This window comes from Tachysurus vachellii, chromosome 7 (genome assembly GCF_030014155.1).
Source record: "Tachysurus vachellii isolate PV-2020 chromosome 7, HZAU_Pvac_v1, whole genome shotgun sequence".
Classification (NCBI taxonomy): Eukaryota; Metazoa; Chordata; class Actinopteri; order Siluriformes; family Bagridae; genus Tachysurus; species Tachysurus vachellii.
Genome location: NC_083466.1, coordinates 9,168,441 through 9,194,497, shown reverse-complemented (window position 1 = coordinate 9,194,497; position 26,057 = coordinate 9,168,441). Strand labels below are relative to the sequence as shown.

At 38.8% G+C, this 26,057-nt stretch overlaps 1 protein-coding gene across 5 annotated transcripts; it reads left to right on the top strand.

The window, feature by feature from the left end:
• The first annotated feature begins 1,538 nt into the window (after positions 1-1,538).
• On the top strand, positions 1,539-25,643 carry lpin2 (lipin 2). 5 transcript variants are annotated; one of them, XM_060874100.1, is made up of 20 exons: positions 1,539-1,823; positions 7,206-7,329; positions 8,527-8,727; positions 13,124-13,219; positions 13,433-13,737; positions 13,869-13,976; positions 14,066-14,192; positions 15,029-15,344; positions 15,643-15,742; positions 16,011-16,192; positions 16,300-16,393; positions 16,506-16,668; positions 17,981-18,060; positions 18,393-18,549; positions 20,017-20,165; positions 21,073-21,159; positions 21,277-21,429; positions 21,678-21,792; positions 22,558-22,661; positions 23,344-25,643. In XM_060874100.1, the coding sequence occupies exons 3-20, from the start codon at positions 8,536-8,538 to the stop codon at positions 23,489-23,491; spliced, it is 2,676 nt and encodes an 891-aa protein (XP_060730083.1). In that variant the 5' UTR covers positions 1,539-1,823; positions 7,206-7,329; positions 8,527-8,535; the 3' UTR covers positions 23,492-25,643. The 5 variants fall into 5 exon arrangements, 4 of the variants coding, with proteins under 4 accessions (XP_060730083.1, XP_060730082.1, XP_060730080.1 ...); XR_009648734.1 differs by lacking the exons at positions 1,539-1,823; positions 7,206-7,329 and adding an exon at positions 4,310-4,561 and having other exon boundaries at positions 23,344-24,579; positions 24,852-25,643; XM_060874101.1 differs by lacking the exon at positions 1,539-1,823 and adding an exon at positions 4,445-4,561.
• The last annotated feature ends 414 nt before the right edge of the window (positions 25,644-26,057 follow it).

Here is a 26,057-nt window from a genome sequence, read left to right as displayed (position 1 = left end):
CATATTTTTCCATAACTATATTAACTAATCAAGTAAGCAATGCTGATGTAATCTGAAGATTATCAACACTATATACAGAAAGGTAACAGCTATATTATTATTATTATTATTATTATTATCATCATTATTATTAATAATAATGATGATAATAATAATGATAATGATAATAATAATAATAATAATAATAATAATAATAATAATAATAATAATATTAAAAGAAATAGCTATAACATGACATCATAACATGATAACATGTATGCTGGGTAAAATTCCAGCACCCTCAATGTAAAACAGCTCCCTTTATCCCTGGATCATTATCTCGCTGGTATCCTTTGAAGCTCTTGAAATTGAAGACATCTCATAAATTGTACGAGGGATGCTCATCTGTCTCCATTGTCACAGATATTGCTGCTGCTGACTAAACATTTGGTGCCTGACATTTTGGCAGGGAACTGCTTTATTTTGATATGGTCTCAACATTAATATTATTTAAACTTAACACATACTGCACGTACTGCCTTTTAAATGGCTTACAGTTTTTTGATATATATATATATATATATATATATATATATATATATATATATATATATATATATATATATATATATATGTACACACTGTATATACACACTGCAGCATCCTATTCTAATGTGTATGGCTGACCTGTACACAGTGTTTTCACAGTGTTAATCAAGATGTCATATATATATATATATATATATATATATATATATATATATATATATATATATATATATATATATATATATATGTATACCCCTGATATATATAATAGGGGTGTATAACACAAAACGGGGTGTGTACACTTTGCATTCAGCTGTATTTTTCTTTGTATATACACACCCCTGTTTTGCGGTGGATATTGGATATAATCGAAATTTCTACCTATATATATATATATATATATATATATATATATAGATGTATATATATATATATATAAATGTATATATATATATATATATATATATATACGTATATATATATATATATATATACATGTATATATATATATAGCTGAATGCAAAGTTTACACACACCTGTATATATATTTTATATAGATTTTTTACAAATTTCCATTTGAACAATTCATTTGACAATTTCCATATTTTAATCCACAAAACAGGGGTGTGTAAACTTTGCATTCAGATGAATATCATAAACACAGTGTACAGGTCAGCCTTACATACTGTATATACAAAGGAAAATACAGCTGGATGCAAAGTGTACACACCCTTATTTTGTGTTATACACCCCTATTATATATATATATATATATATATATATATATATATATATATATATATATATATATATATATGACATCTTGATTTTTTAGAGGTACAAATTTCTATTTGAACAATTCATTTCCATATTTTAATCCACAAAACAGGGGTGTGTAAACTTTGCATTTGCTTTGTGTATAAACTTTCAGCTGTATATCATAAACCCAGTGTACAGGTCAGCCATACACATGAGCATGGGATGCCGCGGTGTATCATGGGTAGGGTCTTTTACAGCGACCACTGTCGCACGTCACACAGCGCCTCACCGCCGCTGTTTCAGCCTACAGGACGCTGGTTAAAATACATCAACTGTCTTACGATTTAGCCAAAAAACAACAACAACAAACAAACAAGAACAAAACACGTCTTCCCGCGTGTTTCTGATGAAGATCAGCATTACGTCTGAGCTCCAGAAATGACAGGGTAACGTTACCGTCGGCGAGGAAGCTAACCACAAAACGGAACGTAAACAGCAGCTCATCTCATCGCTACATTACAGCGTCTTCACATAAGGTGATTATAACCGTGTGCATTGACATGCTCTAATCTGTCACAATAGGTTTGTGTTCTGTTCTAAACCTCGCCGGTTGACGATAAAACTTAGGTGTTCGTGTAGCTAACCGGCTAGCAGACAGGTCATATGATCTTATGAGTGACTGTCGCTGTGTTAGCACAATGCTAACATTCAGCTAACGTCAGTGGTGTTGGATTCAAAATGGCCATTAGCTCACTTATACGTAATATAGCGCGTTTTATACGCTGGTTTATTTGATTAACGTTATACTTCTAGGTGTCTGGTGGTTATATATATATATATATATATATATATATATATATATATATATATATATATATATATACGTAATGCTTTAATAAAGGTTTAGTGTCCTGTTTACATTTTAAGTGAAAATATCCCAATTTTTCGTACCGGTGTAACGAGTTTAACGGACGCCGGGTTGTTTCCAGGTAACAGGCAACGGACGCGTTATGGGTTGACAAGCTGGTCTAGTTTGCATACGAATGATATAGCTGTATATATGTATATGTATATATATATATATATATATATATATATATATATATATATATATATATATATAGTGTACATTACTGCTACAGTGTGTTGAAGTTCATTCACTTTCTTTGCCAACTCATCATTGCATTGAGCCAAAGATCATGGCGGCGTCTCCTCACATAATTTACTGTAGGAGAAGTGAAAGTTTCCCCCCTCCTTTCCTTTTCATAAAGCGTTTTGTACTAATTCAGAAGTCTTTTAAACTCAAAAAAAGTGCAGCATTGTGCTTAAAATAATTGACACAACACTTCTAAGTTTCACTGAAACAGCTGGTATGTTTTTGTTCAAGATAATCCGAGCAAAATGTTCAACTTAGAGATGTTTCGGTCATTGAGAACATGTTTATACTCTTACATTTACACAGAGCATGGGGGACTCGAGTCATATGACTTGACTCGAGTCAGACTTAAGTCGCAATTTTGAGACTTGAAACCTGCTTGACAAATATTTAAAAAAGACTCGACTTGACTTTGACTTGACATTCATTACTTGAGACTTGACTCGGACTTGAGTTAAATGAATCAGAGATCGGGGACTCGACTTGACTCGAGTCAGACTTAAGTCGCAAAGTTGAGACTTGCTTGACAAATATTAAAAAAAGACTCGACTTGACTTTGACTTGACATTTATGACTTGAGACTTGCTTGTGACTTGCACATGTGTGACTTACTCCCACCTCTGCATTTGCATTTACAGCATTTGGCAGATGCCCTTATCCAGAGCGACTCATATTATCTCTCTTTTTTTTTTATACAGCTGAGCAATTGAGGGTTAAGGGCCTTGCTCAGGGGCCCAACAGTAGCAGCTTGGTGGACCTGGGATTGAACTCACAACCTTCCGATTGGTAGCCCAACACCTTAAACACTAGGCTACCACGTGCCCACTCACTGTTGTATGGGCAAATATGTTCTGTTTCTGTTCTGTATGTTATATGAATAAGTAAAAAAAAGTAAAATGGCAGTAGATAGACGTTAAAAAACTTTTATTTTTCCCTCTCTAAACAAATCACACTTTTAAGTTTCACGACTTAAAATCTTTATGTAAACTGGAACCAAATAGGTGGCTAAAAGGAGATATATAGTTTTCAGTAAGTTACAAAAATCTTGGCTGGAAATCACATCTTTAATTTGCTATTAATCGCATGACCGTGTGAGTTTATCTTTGGCATTTGTCAAAGCTGAGTTAACCACATAAACCTGATCAAATAGAGATACCTTTCCCTGAGATGTTTGTTTTTTTGGTGACATATTTGAACAAATCATGATCTCCAGATATATATGCTTGTATCTGCCACCTTTCAAGAGGAATGCAAGATACAATAACGTTTAACACTAAAAGTTATATTTGCGCAATGATTATTTTGAAGTAATTGACTGTACTGTAGGTCATATTGAGTTGTTTGGATGGCCAAAAGGACCAAGACGGTATATTGTAATACAGTTACAGTTGAATAACAGTTTAATAATGACACTTGAATAACCATGATATAATATTTCCTATTTAAAACTGTTTAACTCAGGCTTAGGCCTTCTGTTTGTGTAGCACTGTTTTTCTTTTAGTGAGGAGCTGAAATGTCACGCCATATATCAGTTAGGATAAAGGGTAAAATTCCACTCTGTCCTCAGTGCTAGTTGGCTGCTTTCGCAGAAGCCCAAGATCCTCATGTTAAAATCATTAACAGGGCTGTGCTGTTTTTTGAGTCAGGAAAAGAAGCCTCTCGGTGGTGGTGGAGTTCGTTCCTACACGACACATGCATGCACAACTCTTATCAGCAGCCTCCGTACCAAGAATCATGTACTCTTATCTGTCTATAAAGTGCTGACTCTGTGTCCCTGTCCTCACGGGTCACACAGTGGGCGTGCATTCACCTCATTGGACGACTGGACTCGCAGCATTAGTGAAACATTTGAGAAAACATCATTACGTGAAAAATTTATATTCAATAAGGCCAATCATTTTGTGTTTGTACTTGCAAAGCCAAGTGCACACGATCTATGAGGTATATTAGTATGACAGGGAAAGGGAAGCACTTGGAGGAGTTTAAAATGTATTTGTGGTGTTATCTGTAATGAAGCGATTGCATTCTGGGGCAGAATTAGACTCTCCCTGCAGTGGGACTGAGGAAGACAACAGAGAGCATGATGACTCTTCAACCCTAAAGGCAGCCTGGTCTTTTGTAAGTAAACCCATGTATGGGTCTGTCAGATGGCCTGGACCTGCCACATAAACTCCTTTCTGATTATTTTATTACCTAATATGCATAAATGTCAGGTGCATAATTTCTCTAGAATAGTAAATTTGGACTAGATTTAGATTATTGATATGTAGGGTTTTTATTTTTCTTCATTCCTTCTACCTTCTTCCTTCTATTTTTCTTCTTCCCTTTCTTGTTCTTCTTTTTTTCCTTCGTCGTCTTCTGAACATATAAACTATTCAAAGCTTCAAAATGAACGCTCACGTTGCTTAGAAAGCTAGTTTCCCTTTTGCTTTCAGTACATGTTTACTTCTCTGGGAGGTTTACCAATTCACCATGATAAGGAGTTTTTTTTTTAAACCTTATCACAGTTTTATAGTATTGTTAATCGGCACAACTGTAAATATTGGCATGTACATTGATTAGACTAAAAAGTTGAATGGATAATTATTAATAACTCCCCAGCCTTCACATATTCAGATATTTTTAACCACAATTAAAGATCGGCCTACCATTTTAATGAACCCGTTTTTTTTATGTTGCATGGCAATGTATCAACAAAACATCAACAGAAGCCTCTGAAATAGTCTGAAAGGTGTATATATATATATATATATATATATATATATATATATATATATCTTCACGTTTTTGCTTAACAAATCATCCCCAATTTTTTACTTGTGTGTAAAGTATAAGCGACCGCCTGAAAGTAGTTTAAGGTGTTGTAATGGCACTTGTAGTCTTGCTATACATCGTAAAGTAAACTTTCGTCTTTCTTTTTCAGCAGGTGTTTATCACTGTGGTCCACGAACGATAACGAGTCTATTAGCATGGACTCCCTGGCACCATCAGAACACTTGCAAAAAGTTTTCTTTCTTTATTCTGTTCACACGTGATTCTCTTTGCTCATCCACTGTAATCCTGTGTTTAAAACACTGTACCTGATTTCGGTGTCAGCCAGTGTGGACCGTCAGACAACAATATAATCTTTGTTTGTTGATATAAATAATACTTTGGCAAAGCATACACATCTTTTTCCCCCCCTGATTACAGAAACATTTCATGCTAGAAGTTTAGAAGCAGGGTTAGCACGGATTTACTCAGGGCACCACTTTGGCTACGTTAACCTTGTATTGTGCTGCCAAATGTGTACAGTGTGAAATGATGCAGTGTTAGAACATTATGGCAAGATGATTAGCAACAGACACCCAGTCAGAAAACGAACAGCAAGTACCTCAGGACGTAATAACACTTAAGGCTTATTTATTAACTTTAACAACGGCTCGGTGTTGTAACCCGACAAGGTAGACAAGCAGAAGGTCTCAGTGAACTAATAGCGAACTACACGACAAAAACGACCAGAATATGATTGGAAATCTGTGAACAATAATAATACCCAGCAGACCTGTTGTCCTTCCCCCCATGACTAACGCAAACCCTTGAGACGAGCCGTATAAAGCCGCTCAAAGACTTTATGCTGTCATGGGTTTTAACACCGCAGGTATGCAAACAAGAAGGTATAGCAATATAGCAATAGCTTTAGAAATGTAAAAACCCCATAAGTACATGCGAACTGCCCCCGGTGGTGTAATGGGAGCCTGTTCAGTACAGTAGTATGCAGTTTGAGATTCATTCTCTACTCAGGATGGCTGAATATTGCAGAACATTTTATTGTGCCCATGAGAAGGAGTTACTGAGTACTGGGTGAAAGAGCAAAACCTCACAACGAGAGCTCGACTTATACCGCAACTGGGCTCATTCTGCGGACTCGTAAATAACACTCATCATGCACAGTGTACGAGTCTCCTCGCTGTAGCTAGCTTGATAAAAGAAGGACAGCAAAAGAGCAGCTCAGGTCTAATGGGGACACTGTGGGTTCCGGACCTGCAGCTAAATGTAAAGGATTTTTTTCCCCTCATGGCTAGTGTAGAGTTCAAAACCATAACATCTGTTTGCTTACAAGTGTTTACTTTTTGTATTTTCCAATCTACGTGCTGTGTTTTTTTTCTACACTGTGTAGTTCTTTTGTCCACAGAGGACTAAAAAAAAAACCAACAACATACTGTATATCAGCCAAGCAAAGGGACTGAATCACTTCTCATCCAATATAACAAATATTTAAACCAGGCTACATGAATACACAATGTAGGTCAGGGTGACTCACAAAAGCATCGGAAGATTTTTCTTTAAGACTAAACAACAGCAAAATAAATGAAAGCCACACTAAGTTACATTTTTCCCCCCTCTAAATGGGTCTTTTAATAGGTCAGAGCCATTTTTTCCCCTCATAAATCTTAAATAAAACATCAACCATTCAGTGTCTAAAAATCAAATCAAGTAATTCAAGGTTTAACTTAAACCACTCGAAATGTTTAACTCATGAGTGCTTTGTCAGTTTGGTGGAAATATTGACTTATGTTTTGATGATGTGTTTGTGTTCACACAGCTTTTTTGGGGGGAAAACAGCAATGTAGACTATTTCTAGGTCTTCACAAAATGAAGCGGTCTAAATAAGGAATGACCTAGATTTACTCGTTTAGACTTCACACTGGTGGCTTTCCTGAAAAACACCATGCCTGCCACCAAGACTAAAATAGATTTGATGTATTTTGTTTTTTGTTAGACGTTGCAGGCGATTATCCTCAGTGAGCCAGCCGGCTTTTCACACCTGCTCCAGATCAGAAGAACGTACCGGATTCAGTCCTGTCCGCGATTGAGTAAATGCTTATTTAAAAAGTGAACCATAGGTTAGTAAATCATCAACTGTTTAAATGTGTGACCACGTTGGATAATTAAACCACTTTAAGAGCAAACTTTCACACAGGGACATTAAAACAGCTCACATGTACAGTTGCTGACGTGAAAGCTGGCATGTGGGCCGGGAAGCGTATCATGGTACTGAACTCAGGGCTACCTTTAGGAGGTGGGCCGAGTTCAGGCTGCACTCGAACTGTGCCACGATTTCCCAGGAAAGTGAACGCAACTCGTACTCTGGTCCGTATTTTCTTCAGGAAGTAAAGTGTGTGTAAAGTAGCTGCTGATGACATCATTAGTTTAGCAAATGTGACAAGGAAACATTGTAGAACCTGAAAGAAGGGAGATGTTTTAGGCAAATTTAGCATAGTAAAAATGTCGGAAGGAAGGAATATAAAGTAAACTAAGTAAAATGTTGGCAATATTTACACTCGTGACCCTTATTTGCAGCGTGCAATGTGACTGAGCCTCATAAAAACAAACTAGTATTTTTTTTTTTTTACACACCACTGTGATCCTGACTAGGAAGTTATTAAGGACTTCTTCTACTGCAGCTCCTAATATTACTGTATCTTAACACCCCCCCTTTTTTTATTATTTTTTTTTAACACATCATCTATTCAGTTTGAATAGCACATACATATTTGGTTACATCACAAGTTCATAAAGCAAGTGTCTCTTGTTAAAACAGTCTCTCAGGCATGTTTTTGTTCAACATAAGAGTTGTGGTTCTGGTTCTGCTTAGCCTTGGGGTCCAAGCATGCAGTTTTCTCATCGCCACTTGTTTTGAAATGTGAATTAAACTTTTACTGCCAACAGAAACAGCCTGAGGAATGAATAATCTGCTTATTCATAACAACTTCCCCACTGTTTGCCTGTACTGGTCATGTAAAAACACAGAGAGTTTTTAAAAAAAATGTAGTGCAGCATGTTTTTTTTTTTTTTTTTTTTTTTTTTTTTGGTAAAATCTGTCCTCTGAATCTAATTCAACTTTTATGGATGTTGCTCATTATTAGTTCAAGCTTAGTGGCACTTATCATGTTATCTGAAACTGACATGTTGTACACTTCACTTAGGAAGTTGTTAATGGTAATGGATCTAATGATGGCGTTAATATGGGACTAACATTCTGATAGGAAGTGCTGATGTGTGCTGACCTCCTCCTCTTCACTCCTTGTGTTTCTGAGCAGGCAGACACCATGAACTATGTGGGGCAGCTGGCAGGTCAGGTGCTGGTGACAGTGAAGGAGCTGTACAAGGGCATTAACCAGGCCACGCTGTCAGGCTGCATCGACGTGGTGGTGGTGCGGCAGAAGGACGGGACCTACCAGTGCTCTCCTTTTCACGTGCGCTTCGGGAAACTCGGAGTGCTTCGCTCCAAAGAGAAAGTGGTGAGTGAGCGGAAGAGGGATGTGAAACTCGTGCTGTAAAGTCTGACCGGTAGCTGATTAAATCCTGGCTCTTTTAGATCCTGCTTGCAAGTATCTTTAGAGCAGGATCGTCATGGTAACCGCTTCCGCATAACCCCACTCTGCTGTCATGTTTCCAAAGCTGTACATGAAGAACATTTGTTTAGAGCTTTTTTTTTTCCTTCCAAAAAAAGCTTTCATGTGTTATGAGTTCTGAGATTACGTCTTTTTATATATATATATATATATATATATATATATATATATAAAATTATGTATATATAATATATATATATATATAGAGAGAGAGAGAGAGAGAGAGAGAGATAACAGATTAAAATGAGTTGGAGTGACCTAGTCTGTAAATCCCCCTTTTACTTATTTTTATTTCTTTGCTAATTGCCCTGAGTTACACCCTGGCCTAACCACCAAAACAAGTTCAGTGAGTAGAAGCGTTTTATCATCAGTGGGCCTGCGGAACACACATTAACAATGTTATGAGTAGGCTGGAAATGTATCATCATCATCACGAGTTATGAAACACCATCCCTTGTTGAATGGAGAAAAGACACTTTCACTACATCCTCTGGAAATGAGTGTGTGAATGTGTGTGTGTGTGGGGGGGGTGTCAGTGTATGTGCATGTGCTTGTGACCTTGTACTGCTTTGTTTTTTTTTGTTTAGTTTTTTTTGCCTGTCATGGCCTAAAATAGAATGTAACCGCTTATATAATGGCCTCGGAGTGAAGACAGAGAAGGCAGTAATCTGCTTTACATTATGGGAAAGTTATAACAGGCTCTCGCTCTAAAAGTACTGCACAAAAAAGTACTGTGCATAACACCGTTGTGAGCACTGAGCACGGATTAACGTAACCGTTTTAAAATCTGTTCGAAAAATATAAACGCCAATAAAATGGCCAGTAACGTAAGCATGAATTAATAATCAAGTGTAAAGTAAAACACTCTGATGCATATTAGAAGATCGAGTAATTCATGAATCATTAATAACACAGCTAATATGTAATACCTCGGATAAACCAGTTTCAGACCCAAAACAAAAAAGCTCATAAAACTCCGACCTTGAGAAGTCTTTAAACAAATGAAGCCTATAAAAACCAAAACTGCATGTTTTTTTTCCAGGAAGCGTTTGAGGTTAGACTGAAGCTGGGGTAGCAGTGTTAGGTTGTCATTGACATCAAGGTCACATCTCAAATGTCTGCCTTTACAATCGTCCTCTTTATTAGGAACACGTGTACATCTGCACACTAACGCAGTTATCCAGACAACCAATCATGTAGCGGCTGCACAGTGCTGAATAAGAGCAGTTAAATGTTGGATAAAAGACCAGGTGATGTTCCAATCTTTATCTTTTCAAGCTGGGTGAGCCTGTACCCGTTGTAACCTGAGATTTCTGTTCTTATCTGACAGGAGTAAAATATGACGTGGTCTTTCATCAACAAAGTGTTTTCGCCCACAGAGCTAGTGTTTTGTTTTCTCACACCCTTCTGTGTAAACTTTAGAGACTGTCGTGTGTGAAAATCCCAGGAGATTCGTAGTTTCTGAAATCCAAACTTAAACCAGCCCATCTAGCACCACCAACAAGGTCAGAGTTACACATTTCCCCCTCGTTTTGATGTTTAATGAGGACGTTAACTGGAGCTATTCACTTGGATCTGTGTGATTTTAGGCAAGTTGGCTGACTGGATAACTCCAGAAATGTGCTGATGGTATTCCTGGTAAAATTGGTCAATAACTGCATATATGTTTAAATAAGCAGTTACATGGGCTGGAATACATTTCAGACATTTCAGAAGAATCTTTATTCATATACACTGCATAATAACTTCTGTCCCGTTTCCTTTTGCCATTAAAAGATCAAGTGCATTTCTATGTAGTCGAACAACAGGAAATGTAGGCGGACATGCAAAAAAGTGAAAAAAAAAGAAGAAGGAAACAGAAATGATGGGGGATGAAGTGGCTCTCTCAACCCACAAGTAGTGAGGAGATGCTGAGAGGGAGGTTGCTATGGCAACAGGTTTCTTCGAATAAGAAGTGCCTGCCAAAGGAGGAGTGGGAATAGTACCATCAAGGTTACTTACATAATAGGAAGACAAAGAAAATGTGACAAAATATTTTCCCGTGCTCGTTGAGAGTCGTAAATGTCTCTAAATGCCATATTTTTTTACCTGACCGTCCCTCATCTCAATCATGTAGAGGCTGCCAGGATTCAAAAGAAACAAACCCTGATCCTTCATTCAGTGCAGGTATTAGCGCGCCTTTGTCTGGCTTTAAATATTTGATATTGGGTTAGCATGAGGGACAGCTCTGCTTCAGACTCACCCCACAACATCATTAATGGCATCGTTAACATTCTGCCCCTTATTTCTGAACAGGATGCCCAGATTGCCTAGCAACCTTGAAACTGGATTCGAGAGGCCTTTCCCCTGAGTGGGGGCAGAAAGACAGAGATTGAGTAAAACAGAGACTGGGCGGATTCTCTGTAAGAGTCCAAAACAAATCAGTATTCACCAGAGGGTTTCGATCACTGCTAATGTTTCCAGCAGCCTGGCTGATGGATGAAAAGTGAGCATTCTGCATACATGATTTGGCAGTGTCAGGTGTGAGATATGATCTCGGCGTCCATGACCAAATGCCAGCACACCGGTCCCATTTTGTATTTGTGTGGCATCATTAAAAATGCATCGCTTTAGCGGTAACCCAAGGGCTCTGTTTTTAAGAAGCTTTTACTCTGATGCACAGAAAGCAGACGCTGTAGTAAAAAGGGTTTATTCAGTAAGCGTTGATCATTTCTATACAGTACATGTGTATCTGTTACCAAGACCAGATACTAAATAGCATTTAATAAAAGCTATCAGATCATTCTCGGTGACATTCTGTACTTAGGTGCTATGATATTTAAATGGCAAACATCTTTTTTCAGCTATTGAATATTCTTTTCGACTGATGTGAAAACCAGGGCGAGGTACGGCTCACTCACGGCTCCAGGGTCCCCGGTTCGATTCTGAGCACGGATTACTGTCTGTGCAGACCTTTTATTAGTTCTCTCGGCGTGCATGTGGGCTTCCTCTGGGCTTCCTCCAGGCTTTCACATGGGTTTCCTCACCTCACACTGTTCATACTTGTAGGAGGAATGGCAACTCTGAATTGCCTCTAGGTGCATGCGTGTGTGTATAAGTGTGTGTGTGTGTGTCCACTGTGACCTTGACAAGGATGTAGCAATATCTGAATGTGAAATAATGGAGGAAAGTTTGGTACAGAAGGGCAGCAGGAAGTTGTACAATTTCAAAAACAAATTAATTTCCCAACACAGTCCCCTGCGCAGATATCAGAAGGGCAAAGCCGATTCTTTTCTAGAAGCTGTACACTAAAGAGATTTGTTTTTACGAGATCAAAAGATAAATATGAAATGATGTATAAGAATTACAGCTCTAAATTCTTGATATGTACATTTACACGTGTTACTCAGCTTAGAATATTGTATTAGAACAGCTTAGTAATGTTATATTAGAGCATGTGATTGACGGGTGTTTCTCGTTGCTCAGGTTTGTCCTGTTACATAGCTTAAATAGTTAAACCTTTCAAAGGATGAAAACTTCTGGACGTCCCGGAAGACGCAAACATCAGTAGTGAGAATCTGAAAACCAGACTGGAGCTCATAAAGAAAAACAGAGATGAGCCACAAAAGATATGGGGCCGAGATGAACCGGGGGTGTGTTTATCGTGCAGCAAGGCAACAACCTAAAACACACTGCCAACTCAACAAAGCACTTCATTGTGGAAAAAAATGAAAGGGTTTAGACTGAGTAAGTAAGTCACCAGAGCTTAACGCAACTGAGCAGCATTTCACCTCCTGAACAGGAGACTGATGGGAGAAACTGTCAACCCAAACAATAGCTGAAAGAAGAAACTGTGGTACAAACCTGAAAAAGCGACAAAATAGAAGAATAGGTCAGTGGGTTGCCAACTTGATGCAGTTATTTCCAGCATGGAATATCTAACTTAATATTAATTGGTTATTTACTTGAATTTACTCTGAGACTCTTTGTTCCTATACTTTGCGCACCAGAAAGTTGTGTGGGCTTCAACCAAAGGTGCCATGTTCTAGGTTCTGTAACACATCTGGATGAACATGATAGGAAACCAAACCTTGAAATTTTGATCTGTCGTCTCATGTTGATCTTTTGATCTCAAAAACAAAAGGTTTGGCCTTGATGTTCCAATGATTTCAGAGGGGACTGTATATCATAATACAACAGCAAGGAACGTATCAAAAGTTCACAAACTTGAATAGGAATGTATCAGAAGGTTCTTATGGGTTTCGTGAAGATTATTTATGATGAAGTTTTGATCTTTCGTCAGATTGACATAGAAATAAATGGAGACCCGGTGGATTTACACATGAAGCTTGGGGACAATGGAGAAGCTTTCTTTGTCCAGGAAATGGAGGTGCAGGATGTGAGTATTTTCACAGACTCTTCACATGAACAAACACATTCCCCAAATTCATCGAAGGCTACGTTCGAATCCTTTAAATCAATCTTTTACATTGTGTCTCATTTTATTTGCTTAAGGTTTTATTAGGTTTCTATTCCAGAGGTACGGTTAAGGAGCAATAATGTGAGTGTGATTTGTTCCCTTAAGCTTAAAGTACACTTCTCTCCAATACAGGAGACAGTCCCAGCTCACCTGGCCACCTCTCCGATCCCCACTGAGAGTCACATGTTCTGGGTTGGGAGCGACAGGGGTACGACTCAGGGTCTAGACAATGACCCTCTGGACCTTGAGGAACCCCCAGAGCTCCCGGTGCCCAGTACAGGCACGGCCAAAAAGAAAAAGAGGCGGAGAAAGAAGCATAAATTAGACCCCCGGCGTGAAGAGATGACTCCTCCTGCCTCTGTCAGTGCCTCAGCCAATACAGACGACATCTTTGAAATGGATCTCAGCACTGATGAAGAAGCCACTCCCAGCACACGGTGACCGTTCACTTCTCTTCCAGTTTTTAGTTACATTTTCTGTGCAGTTACGAGAAACATGAAAGCACACGATTGAACTCAGTGCATTTTATGTAAACGAATCTTTAAAGATAAACTCTGTCCCATTTTAGATCATCTTCAATTAGCACATTAAAAGAAGTTGAACCCAGAGTACCAGCAGTTCGTCATTCTCCAGAGAGCTACCCGTACTCTGATGGAGACTGGTCACCTGATGACAGGTAAATACTCATTTGATCCCAACACACAGGACACACTCCGTGCTAGATAGTGTATCAGGAATTCACTTTTGCTTTCACCTCCTATGTAGTCACACCATGTCTGAGGTTTTCTCCCCCAAGAGCGACTCCGAGCTGGTGATCCGGCCTTCAGAGAGCATGCTGAAGATGGAGTCTCACATGCAGTGGACATGGGGAGAGTTCCCAGAACCCACAAGGGTATGTATAATAAATCAGTGTAGGACTGGGTCCACATTTTGACTGAGATACAGATGTTCTAGTTTATCCTGTGGCCTGGTTAGGGAAGGAGAACACTGTTTACGGTGACATTATATAATTCAAGTCTTTTGCATTTTATTGTTTTGATTAAACAGTGTTAAGTTAGAAAGAAATTCAGGTTAGCGTGATTCATTCTAGCGTGATTTATACCCCAGTTCTCATAGGAAATGATTCATTTCTTGTAACAGCACAGCACTTGCAGTAGCACCAACAGAAAGGCAGCAGGTTTATATTAATGTGTTCTCCGTTTCTATAGTAACCGCTAATTCGCAGAGATTACTATGAGGGACGCTATACATAATCTAAGATTGAAAAAGTCTTTTTTTTTTTTTTTTTCCCCCCAAAAGAAAAATGTCTAAGCTATGATTTAGTGAAAAGACATTTACTTAACATTCATGGAAGTGTGTTTTACACTGGAAAGATAAATGTGAAGACTTTCCAGTAACAAAACTTTATTTGTTCTTCAAATGGTATAATACGGATAAATTAGGTCATTTATGCAATGACACATTCAGAGAGCTTAGTTCACTGGTTCTTTGCATTATAATGTCTACGCTTATCTGTCATTGTATGTACATTCTATCCCCTTATCTTATGGCGTGACATATCAGGTCAGAACGCCCTGGCCCGGAGTACACTCACAAATAATAAGAATCAGCAGAAAGAGAATGAAGCCGATTTTAAGCTGGAATAGTCAGCTTCATTTTAATCGTGTACACTTATGGGTTATGTTTAGAATTTATCACTCCTCCTTTGCTTCAAAATATTTCCTCTAGATGGCCAAAAAAGACAAGACGGAACTGCCCAAGACTGTGAAAATAACCCCATCAGAGAACACTCATTTCAGGGTGATCCTAAGTTCCGAGGCCATGGAGCCTGAGGCTGATGTGAAAGACATAATGGAACCTGCCCCCGTTTGCACTATTGTAAAGCCCGAGCCTCGTACCCCAGCTACCCCAATCACCCCACTAATATCTTCTGACTGTATCGCCGCTTCCACACCCTCTGAGCCCCAAACGACGGCCCCCAACCCTCAAGGTGGAGCTGTGATGGATGTCTGCCCAAAGACAGACTCTCCCTCCAAGAAGAAAGGTGAGCTGATTGTAATCTTATTGATGTGCTTTAGTGGCCAATGTAATCATTGTCTCTCTTATCCTTCGCTAAGCAGTTACAATGTGCAGTAATCTTTTTTAAAGGAAGCCAAGAAGGGTTGGGATGGCGGTGTGTATTTAATGCTTAATTGGCAGCGTTTACTCTTCCTGATAGGATCTAATCCTTTGTTCTGTCAGGGTCATGATGCTGGTAAAAGTGCTATAAATGCATTGATTGGAGACTGCTGAACTGTGAATGATGCTATTTAGGAGCATTGCTTTTGCTATTTGTTGTGCAGGAGTACCAAAGAGAAGTCAGCACCAGGGGCCTGAGGACATCTACCTTGATGATTTGAACGTGCTTGAGCCTGATGTGGCTGCACGCTACTTTCCCAAGAGGTACACAGAAGCTAGTATAACTTAAAGCCTGTGGCTTTTTAAAACGCCACGTCATGTCTTTCTGTACAGTGATATCCGAGTTAGCAAGTAAAAGCTCTGTCGTGTAGCTTTTTTTTTAAGAGGAATCCTGGATCAGCCTTTTAAAGTTTTTACTGCTAGCTGGTCTGTGAGAATAGCTGACTGGGCTTACCACGGATCTATTTTAAAACCTGTTTGAGGACAAACCTTACGCGTGCGTGTGTGTGTGTGTGTGTGTGTGTGTGTGTAGTGACTCAGACTCTAAGCACTGGATGGACTCAGGGATGCATTCAGGTTCTCAGTCTCCTCAGTCAGTGGGCAGTGCTGCGGCTGACAGCGGAACAGAATGTATGTCTGACTCGGCCTCTGATCTGCCCGACGTCACGCTGTCTCTGTGCGGGGGGCTTAGTGAGAATGCTGAGATATCCAAAGGTACACACATCAGTTTTGGGTACAGTATGGCCGATAGTCTCCATTTTTGCCGAAAGAGTTTAACACATCATGTTAACTTTTGTTTGATATCCCTCTTTTTTTTTTAGAGAAGTTTATGGAACATATCGTCACTTACAACGAATTTGCCGAAAATCCAGCCATTATAGACAATCCTAATTTAGTGGTGAAAATAGGGAACAGGTAGGAATGTTTTTAATATTCATTCGAAAGTAAAAAAATAAAAATAAAAAAATCCTTATATTTGTACTTATCTCTGCATACCTAATATTTTAAATACATTTTCCTCTCACAGATACTACAATTGGACATTAGCTGCACCTTTGATTTTAAGCTTGCAGGCTTTCCAGAAGAATCTACCTAAAGCTACCGAAGAGGCTTGGGTTAAAGAGAGGATGCCAAAGAAGTCTGGCCGCTGGTGGTTCTGGAGGAAAAGAGCAGATAGCACTATCAAGCAGGTAATGCTGTTCAAATTATACAGTCAGCTCATCAGTTATCGGCAAATTAGTAGTAAAAATGGGTTATAAATTGTCTTAAATCTTAAAGAAGTTTACAAATATCTTTGTGTTTAGTTAGCATAATCTCACCTAAACTTTAATTGAAGCAAATATATACTAAGAAAAAGAAAGCCTATCTAAACATGTCCGTTTTAGCCCACAGATAATTAGTATTCTGCATTCAGCATGTTGTGCATCTAGCCAACTGAGCACTGAGCCTTCTCCTGTAATGAGAGAGGGGAAAAACAGAACAATCCTCTAGTCTATCGTCGGCTCAAGCTCACCACACAGGTTTACAGAAGGGTTTTAGTCAGGGAACTGAAATGACCATGTCAAAAGCTTGATTCTGTGATATGTTGTAGATCACAGGCCTCCTGGAAGATCCTGCCATAAACCAGTTATAGCTTCTTGGCAGAGGCAGTCACAAAGAAAAGGCTTTTTTTTTCTGGCATGTCCTCCAAGTAGTCTGTTGGCATGGAGGAGGTCTAATTATAGATTTGTGCAGATTCTCTTCATATATCCAGCTGTGAGCCTCGACGAAATTTTCGCCCGTCTATCCGTCCTCCTCTCTGCGTGTAGGGACAAAATATCCTCGTGTCCTCCTCCAGAGAGGTTCATTACAGATCTCATTGTTTTGAATGCCTTATTTATTACCCTAAATATATCTGCTTCTATCTAAATAAGCCACACTTTTCCTTATTTCATTTGTGCATTCTTTTATCTTTCATTTATTAATAAGGCCATCTGACCTTTTGTGACAGCTCATATATTTTATTTAGATACTTGCACGTTTTTACTCACGAAAAATGTGTTTTACATTTCAAATAAAATACTTTTATTTTCAACGAGCCTAAGCAAATGTATTTAAAAAAAAAAAAGCAAGGAGAGATGTTTTTGTTCGCATCCGAAGCCCCTTTATTTACTCTAAAGCATCTTCATTTGCTTGCACGTCACCGTGTCTACCTCCATCCTACAGTTCGGTAATTGGGTGTTTTACAGGCTCCGTGATGATGGAGATAAACTGAACAAGTAGCTCATTACACTGAAGGTTTTTCATCAGGAACAAATTGAAGGGCTTTTGATAAGCGTAGACTTGTGTTCTTATTCACGTGGGTCTTTTGTGGTGTGTGTGATTTTGCAAGACCAAATAAGAAACGGCGAAAAACAAAGTGTGTGTTTCTGTAAGAAATGAATCTGTGTTTCGTGGTTCATTCAATTGTGTACTAGGCTTCTGCCACCTCTCATCGTCTTTCTTTGCCGTTTTTGCCTTTAGTCCGAGAATGCAGGAAAACTGGAGATGAAGGAGGAGCAACTGAAAGAGGGTGAAGCCTCTCTGGAAAATGATCCCTGCAAGTAAGACACCACATCACTTCCTGTCACATAGCTTACTGTCTGCGAGTTAAAGGGCAGAGTTTCAGTATGGTAAACAAAGGTGAAAACCAGATAGATCGCCTTGTGTTAACTGTAAAAAAAAAGCCATCTGCCAAACGCAATAAATGTAAATGATTAATTGACTTATAATTTTTCCCAAGTTGCTGACTGGATGTTTCTCAGGCTTGCCTTACAGTGAGATAGCCTAGTTTCTTTTAGATTTTAAGCTCTATGCAGTTTCAAGGAAGACTTAATTAGAACTAGTAAATGTTAGTAAATCTAATTCCCTGACCAAATGATTACTGTTTGTTCAGAGTGGAGTCTAGAGAATCGTCCAGCGATGAGGAGGGGAAGGAGGTGAGCGCAGCTGCTGCCTCTCTGGAGCGCTCGGCTCAGACCGAACCCCAGCCTCAAACCCAGACTAGCACACTTTCCTACAGGAAGTCCTTGCGCCTCTCTTCGGATCAGATCGTGAGTCTCCGATACTTTAACTTCTCTGCTAACGTAAAAGAAGCTCTTTTTTTCAGCTAGTTTTGCCCCGGAAAATTCTCTAACGTGGTAAGTCATTTAATGCTAGATAATATTCCCACAATCATCCAACATGTACCAGTTTGCCTATTTATATTTGAATAAATTTGCACTTTTCACATTTGCAATGCAATGTATGTCATTATTCTGTCATATTCAAATATTTATTCATTCTGTATTTTTAGTCATTTTGTTCATTAATATGAAACTGACCTTAACACAAAATTGGCAATATAGACAGACAGTGATGTCATAAAAGCTAATCCTTTTTTAATATCATTTCAATCATTTAAATTGGTCAAGACCGACCTGCTATGAGTAACACGACTGTTCCTCTAGAAGGTGTAAATTGGTCTAATTTTATTTTATTTTTTTTGCCTAGTCCTGATGAAATATTTCATAATCCTAAGGTTAAAACCACTAATTAGAGAAGTGGCTGTAACCATAGATACAGTAATGGCAGCAATTCTAACTGCAGTTAAACTGGCTATCCATGTGTCTGTATATACACATTCTAACATGTTGGCTGTTTTGTTTTTGTTTTTTTATGTCTGAAATCACTAACGTTTTACCACGGCTTGTGACTTGTCTTAAAAAAACTTGTTCACCGTGAAACTTGTAAAACTTTGTAGACTCGTTTTCCGTTAATCACTTAAATCACAGTACCTCCCCGAGTAAAACTAAGCTTAAATAGAGTTATAGGTACGAGTAGGAAAATCCATTTACTCTTATCCCTTAGCTTCTGTGTAAGTGGTGTTAAAAAGCTTTAGCCTTTTAGGCTTTACTAATCGATACGTGCAGTGGTTCTTCAGAGTCCACAAAAGGAACGAGATCTTCGTCTAATGCCCTATTAAAGGCTTTTCTGTGAAAATAAGTTATAATCTATCCCATAAACCTTTGCTGCTGTTATGTAGACTAATATACATCAGAGTGAATCGTTTTGAAAGGATTGTGTAATGGCAGTTATTTTGATATAGAGCTCCCTCTCCTGGCTTCAAATCATCGCAAACGATTAGCTGGTAAAGGAGTTTGAGTTAGGAGTGCTCGTAGCTCAGAAGGTTGTAGCTCGGAAGGTTGTGCGTACAAATCTCATGACCGCCAACCTGCCACGGCTGGGCCCCCTAATCGAGGCCTTGTAACCCCTCAACTGCTCAGCTGTACAGATGAGATAAATAAATAATTATGTGGTATCACATGTAATATTCGATATTGTGCTACGTCTGATTGAACGTGCACGTGCTATATGAAGTAAACCCTTGATCTTAGCTATTTAACCATGCATTATTAAATTAGAAGCCTATAATTTCACATGGCTTGACGTTTCTTGCCCTTCGCTGATTTTTGTAGCTAGTTTACAATGTTTGCGATCCAGGTGCAGAATATGATGTAATGAATGTCTGTGTCTCACAGGCCAAGCTAAAGCTGAAAGATGGGCCTAATGATGTGACCTTCAGCATAACCACCCAGTACCAGGGCACATGCCGCTGTGAGGGCACTATCTACCTGTGGGACTGGGACGACAAGGTCATCATTTCGGATATCGATGGCACCATTACGAAGTAGGTACTTCAGTGATACACCTTTCTCCTGCTTTTTTTCTGTGTTTTTTAACAGAAAGCATGAGAAAGTGCTGTGCTGTTGCTTTTAGTGGGCCAGGTGCACTTTATATATAAATCTGTGCTGGTGAGACTTTCTCAAGACCTCTTGGTTTTCGGTTAGTCAACACATTGTTTTAGAAGAACAGAAAAATGAAAAGCCATACAGTGTGTAAATGTTACTATTAACATTTCACTTACAATGCATAATAATGAGCTTGGCTCTTAGCCTATTCATGGAGGAAATGCCATTACATTTGAAAGAGATTGAACGAATACCAATTGGTGTTTGCACAGTCTAACAGATACCGACTTATTGAATAATCCGGAGTTTGTTGGCGCTCACAGCACTAATTTTAGCTCAAGGCCAGCCTGGGGTTTTAAAGTTTTAATTGCAGTGAAGGCAGATGTTATGTGCATCCATATTTTTTTAAAAAAAGGACAGTTTTCTACCTTTGTTCTTGCTAGAACAGTGGGTGGGCAGCATTAAAAAAAAAAAAAAAGAAGGAAAGAAAGATACATAAGTGGCGCTTATTATTTTGTGCAGCGTCAATGTGGCAAGAACAAGGCAGCGCATTTGGACCAGGCAAGAGGACGTCACCATAATGAGCCAATTTAAATCTAGCTCTGCTATACTGCCACTCGGGTTGTACACCAGATAATATGTTAAAATCAGGGACCGGTTCCTCATTAGCAGATTACATGGTTTAATCCTCATCCAAATAGTGAAAGATGTGGGGGTTTTTCTTTTGTTAATATTTCAAAGAAAGACACTTATATGGCTATATTTAGATCTATATTTAATTAGTGTGTGTGTGTGTGTGTGTGTGTGTGTGTGTGTGTGTGTGTGTGCGCGCGCGCGCATCTACAGATCAGACGTGTTTGGGCAGATTCTGCCTCAGCTGGGGAAAGACTGGACTCACCAAGGCATTGCCAAGCTTTACCACTCTGTAGCTGAGTGAGTTCTTTACAGATACAGTTCTTGTTACTCTGTCATTTTAACGTCAAAATGTTAACAACTTTACACTGATTTGTAACGTCATGTTTTTAAATCCTGTCGCTGGGTTCTCTGCAGGAACGGCTATAAGTTCCTGTATTGTTCAGCGAGAGCTATCGGAATGGCCGACATGACTCGTGGCTATCTGCAATGGGTGAACGATGGCGGCACTATTCTGCCCCGCGGACCTCTCATGCTTTCTCCCAGCAGCCTCTTCTCTGCATTTCATAGGTACCACAACTATTCAGATAACAAATATGACTCCCAAGTGGTGTGACAGGAAAACGTTTGCACCTTTTTACGGTTATAAAGATGAACTTTTTCTTCCTTTCCAGCCATTTTAAACATAAAACATTTTCTGAAGTATTGTCAAGATGTTGGGCCACACATTTACATGCAAACTTGTTTCTGTATTGTGAGCAGCGCTTCATCCTTAAAGCGTACAGCATTGCTGAGTTTGTCTTCTTTTCCCTTTACAGAGAAGTGATAGAGAAAAAGCCAGAGATTTTCAAGATTGAATGCCTTACTGATATCAAGAACCTGTTCCAGTCTAACAAGCATCCCTTTTATGCTGCATTCGGAAACAGGACCAACGTGAGTTGTATAGCTTTGAGCTCTGTATTGTTATCGCCTGCCTTTAGACGCTAGTGGCAAGTGTGATGTATACAGTAGATTCAGGATTGATTGAGGTGTGCTGTCTGTCATGCAACTTGCTTCAGCCGGATGGAAAAACAATTTGGCAGCAGATCATAATTAACTTCATTGACGGATCAAATATCGTCTCTGGCAAAGTCTGTATTTGGAGCTGTCAAGCAAAGGTGGATATATTTATAGCTTTAGGAGAGTTGTGGTTGCACAGATGCACAGTTGCACATGTACAGTGCTTGTAATCACCTGCAGAGGGCAGAATGCTCAGCAAACACATGCCAGCATTTCCAACAAAGCGTATGACAAAGCTTCATGCAATATGTCTGTATCCTTGAAACATTCAGGACAGTTGCATCTTTTCTTTTCGAGACATTTCTCACTGAAATAATAATAATAATAAAAAAAAAACGGATTCTGTTGGGAATATTATGCTTTGGGATAATTGACACTATAATAAGATGAGCAGTTCAAGATCGTACAAAGACAGCAGGATTTAAATTGATAAATGTATTTTCCATAATAAACATTAAACTCCTTGTGTTGGTGATACTCTGCCTGGATGGATTAGGTCATAAAGTATTGGCTCCTTCTACAGACATGATTCCATCTGTTTTTCTGTCTGACATTTGTCTTGTTTATGCATTTTGTGGAAAGCTGTTCTGTAACTTTCCATAGCCTGTCACGTAAGTCTGGCTCACCTTTTCGTTGTAGGATGTTTTTGCCTATAAGGAAGTTGGAGTGCCTGTTTGCAGGATCTTCACTGTCAACCCTAAAGGAGAGCTAATTCAGGAGCAGACCAAAGGAAACAAAACCTCGTAAGCATATCCACTTCTCACAAGGCTGTAATCGAACGAATCCAATTTAAATGACGTTCAGGACTCACAGAGCTTTCACTGGTTTTTCGAACCTTTTAACTCGAACAAGACGAAAGGGGTTTTTAAAATTTAAATGAATGCATCTTTCTTCTCCCTTCAAAAACCACATACATTACAATAAATATTTGAAGCTCCGAAGTCTTTTGGCCTTTGCTATCTTGCTGAAATGCAAAAGACTTTCTACACTCTCTCTTATTTGAGTCAAAGTATTGTTTCTTGTGAGCAACGTTTCATCTCCAAACTGTTTGGCTTCATTTTCAGGCGTTAATAACTTTTAAACTCTTACTGAAACAAACATGCACTGGATTATGTATGCACTGGATATGCAAGGTCAAGTTTTTTTTACACACACATATAAATGTGTATATATACATAGTTATAAATATATATTAGTGAAACTAATAGATAGTGAATAATTTCATTGTATTTATTGCAATATTATGCTTTAAGGCAGATTTCAGAATAATAAGCTGGGATTTATTTTTCTCTGCGCATTTGCTTTATATGCTCAATGACTTTTATCATTTTTCCAGCAGCTCAAAATTGTGTTTCTCTCTCTCTGTGTGTGTGTGTGTGTGTGTGTGTGTGTGTGTGTGTGTGTGTCTGTGACATTTTTATGTAGGTACGGCAGGCTGAGTGAGCTGGTGGAGCACGTCTTTCCATTACTGAGTAAAGAACACAGCTCAGCGTTCACCTTCCCCGAGTTCAGCTCGTTTTGTTTCTGGAGGCAACCCATCCCTGCGATCAACCCAGACGACTTACTCTCATAGGCTAGACATTCTCTCAGTCCCTGCCTCCGTTTGCCCTCGTATAGACTGAAGTAATAATCCTCTAAGGTAATTAGGTAAAGTCCTCGCAAATCCAAATGTCCTCACTACCTGTAGCTGCACTCTATCCAGCCGAGGCATTGTCTGTCCAAAACGATTGTAGAAAATCCATCCGCACATCCAAAACGGAACGATGCCTCGCTCTCCCCTTTAATCTGAAGTCCACGTTGAACTGTGGGGGTGGAGACGGTGCAATTTCCCCCACATTTTCACACACATCAGGGATATTCGAAGCCTGCCTGAGCTGAGTGCTGGAGCCTCTAACAGATACCCTTATTTCTAAATTAACCATTTAGTGTGTGTGTGTGTGTGTGTGTGTGTGGTACTTAATATAGCTGTATCATAGCCTTAGTGCTGGTGTGTCTGATACTGGCGGACAATAAACCCTCCAGGAGCAGCAGAGGTGTTTATTTCTGCTGTGGTGGTCCAGCGTAGGCTGGTGTTTACAGTCCTGTGGCCTAAGCACTTACCAGTTAGTGTGTGGGAACAATGTGTGATTAGTAGGAAACAGAAAATGAGTCACGTGGCAGAGCATGCAGGAGCACAGAAATGATTAACAAAGATATTTATTTACAAGCGCTAATTTATTTTGTTCTAGGATAATTAACTATTATTAATTATTATTACCAACATGCACTGCCTCTAACATGTGGTGGAAGAATATTCCTGCATGACTACGTGTCTGTAATGAGGTTTGATCAGAGGCTCTCTTGAATGCTGATGCTGCTATCAAAGCAAGTCGTGCCGCTGAACTTTCCGCCCCGCCCTTTTATCCTTTCGCACCGTCTTCAGTCTGACGGTGCATTTAAGGCTTTTAGTCGTGCTGGAAAAGCCCTGAGCACAGAGCAAGGCTTCCATCTGTTTTCCAGGTGTTTTCCACTCGTTAACAATTTCATTGTCTGGCTGCTTTCGAATGCCTTACTGATCGCACTTTCTGCAGCAGCAGCCAAGAGAGCAGCACGGATCAGCTTGCAGTTAATGAAGGGATCGTCTTATTGTTGGAAGCTATTCAGCAGCCTTTTGCATAGAAGGTTTAAAAGCCTTTTTTTTTTTTCTTTTCTTTGTTATGAGGCGAAAACAAGATTTGAGTGTTTTTACACTACACTCAACCCTACTTAATGTGTGTAATAAAAAAAATAGATCTGAACTGCTAATGGCTTTTGATTTCCCAAGACGATTAGCTTTAGCATCAGTTGATGTACCTTTTTTTTTCTTTTTTTTTTTTTTTTTTGAATATAGGTAAATATTGTTTTTTTTTCTGCTCTAGCACTGTAATGCACCAATTTCAGTGTTTTGTTTGAAGAGACTGATCGCAGCTGTTGTGCAGAAGGAGTGTCCCTTATTATTTTCCTGGACATCTTCCAACTGATGATTCTCTGTGGCCAAGGGAAGGAACGTGTCCTTGTCATGAATAGTTAATTATCAAAAGCTGGTCTGTGACTCCGTGTAAACCAAATGGTGTATGCACATGTCTTTTTTGTTTCTAGTTTCTTCTTTTAAACGTAGACGTAGAGCACTGCGTGTTAGTAGCATGCACACCGACTCGGAGCACAATAGCAAGTATTATAGTTACAATAGGATATTTGTATGTGGTAACCGTTGTTTGTTTGTTGAGGGGGAAAATAAAAGGGAATTCCATGGTTGTTTAATTTGTTTATGCACAAATGTATTATCACATTTGTTTTTGTTTTTTTTTGTCTGTATGAAGTGTAGAAGTGAAACGTCTGTTAATGATTAACAAAGCGATCCCATTCTTTCTATGAAAGTAATACTACTTGTGTGGGATGGACACACTCATCTATTGTTAAAAAAAAAAAGTTGAAAAAAAAAGTTACCTCGAAGCAGATCGTTTATCGTTCATTACTCTTTTGCTTTCATGCTCATAATTTTATAAGCTTTTATTTGTCGACGTAAGCTCTTTACGGAACAGAAAACAGCTGTATCTTTGATTGTATTGTTTTCAGTGTACAAATTAAACATTAGTGCATCTGACCACTCTAGATACCTTTACATGTATACTTACTGTATGGATTTATGGAGTTATCATTTTGGAAAATGACATGAAAATCTATTAAAATGCAATTGTTACAAACGTTTTCACAATTGTTTTACTAACCGACATCATCGGGTTTTTTTTCCTTACGTTTCCTCCAGGGTGATGTTTAGTGTTCAGTCAAAGAATTGGATGACAAAGTTAGGTAAAAAAAAGAGGGCAGAAATTAAACGAATGCTTGCGATTGAGTGGTTTAATCAGGTTGGGGAGAAAATAATCTCAGGACAAACATTTTCTTTATTTATGTAGCAGCAGAAAAATGAATATGTTCATGTTTTTTTTTTAAATTTTATTTCTTTGTCCAGCAGTGTAATAAATAAGATGGAATAGCCAAAGGCTATAGAGTTTGTATAAGGGGAAATATCTGTCTTCCGTTGTTATGGGATTGCGTGATAAATCATGTATAAATCAAGCTGTTCTACCCAAAGTTGAACAAAACCATAGAGCTTGTGGCAA

Excerpts from the sequence above, each read along its gene's own strand:
- lpin2 (XM_060874097.1), top strand. The coding sequence starts at position 4,454 with ATGAAGCGATTGCATTCTGGGGCAGAATTAGACTCTCCCTGCAGTGGG. Across the intron at positions 8,728-13,123 it reads TTCGCTCCAAAGAGAAAGTG|ATTGACATAGAAATAAATGG; the intron begins GTGAGTGAGCGG and ends ATCTTTCGTCAG. Across the intron at positions 21,793-22,557 it reads CATTCGGAAACAGGACCAAC|GATGTTTTTGCCTATAAGGA; the intron begins GTGAGTTGTATA and ends TTTTCGTTGTAG.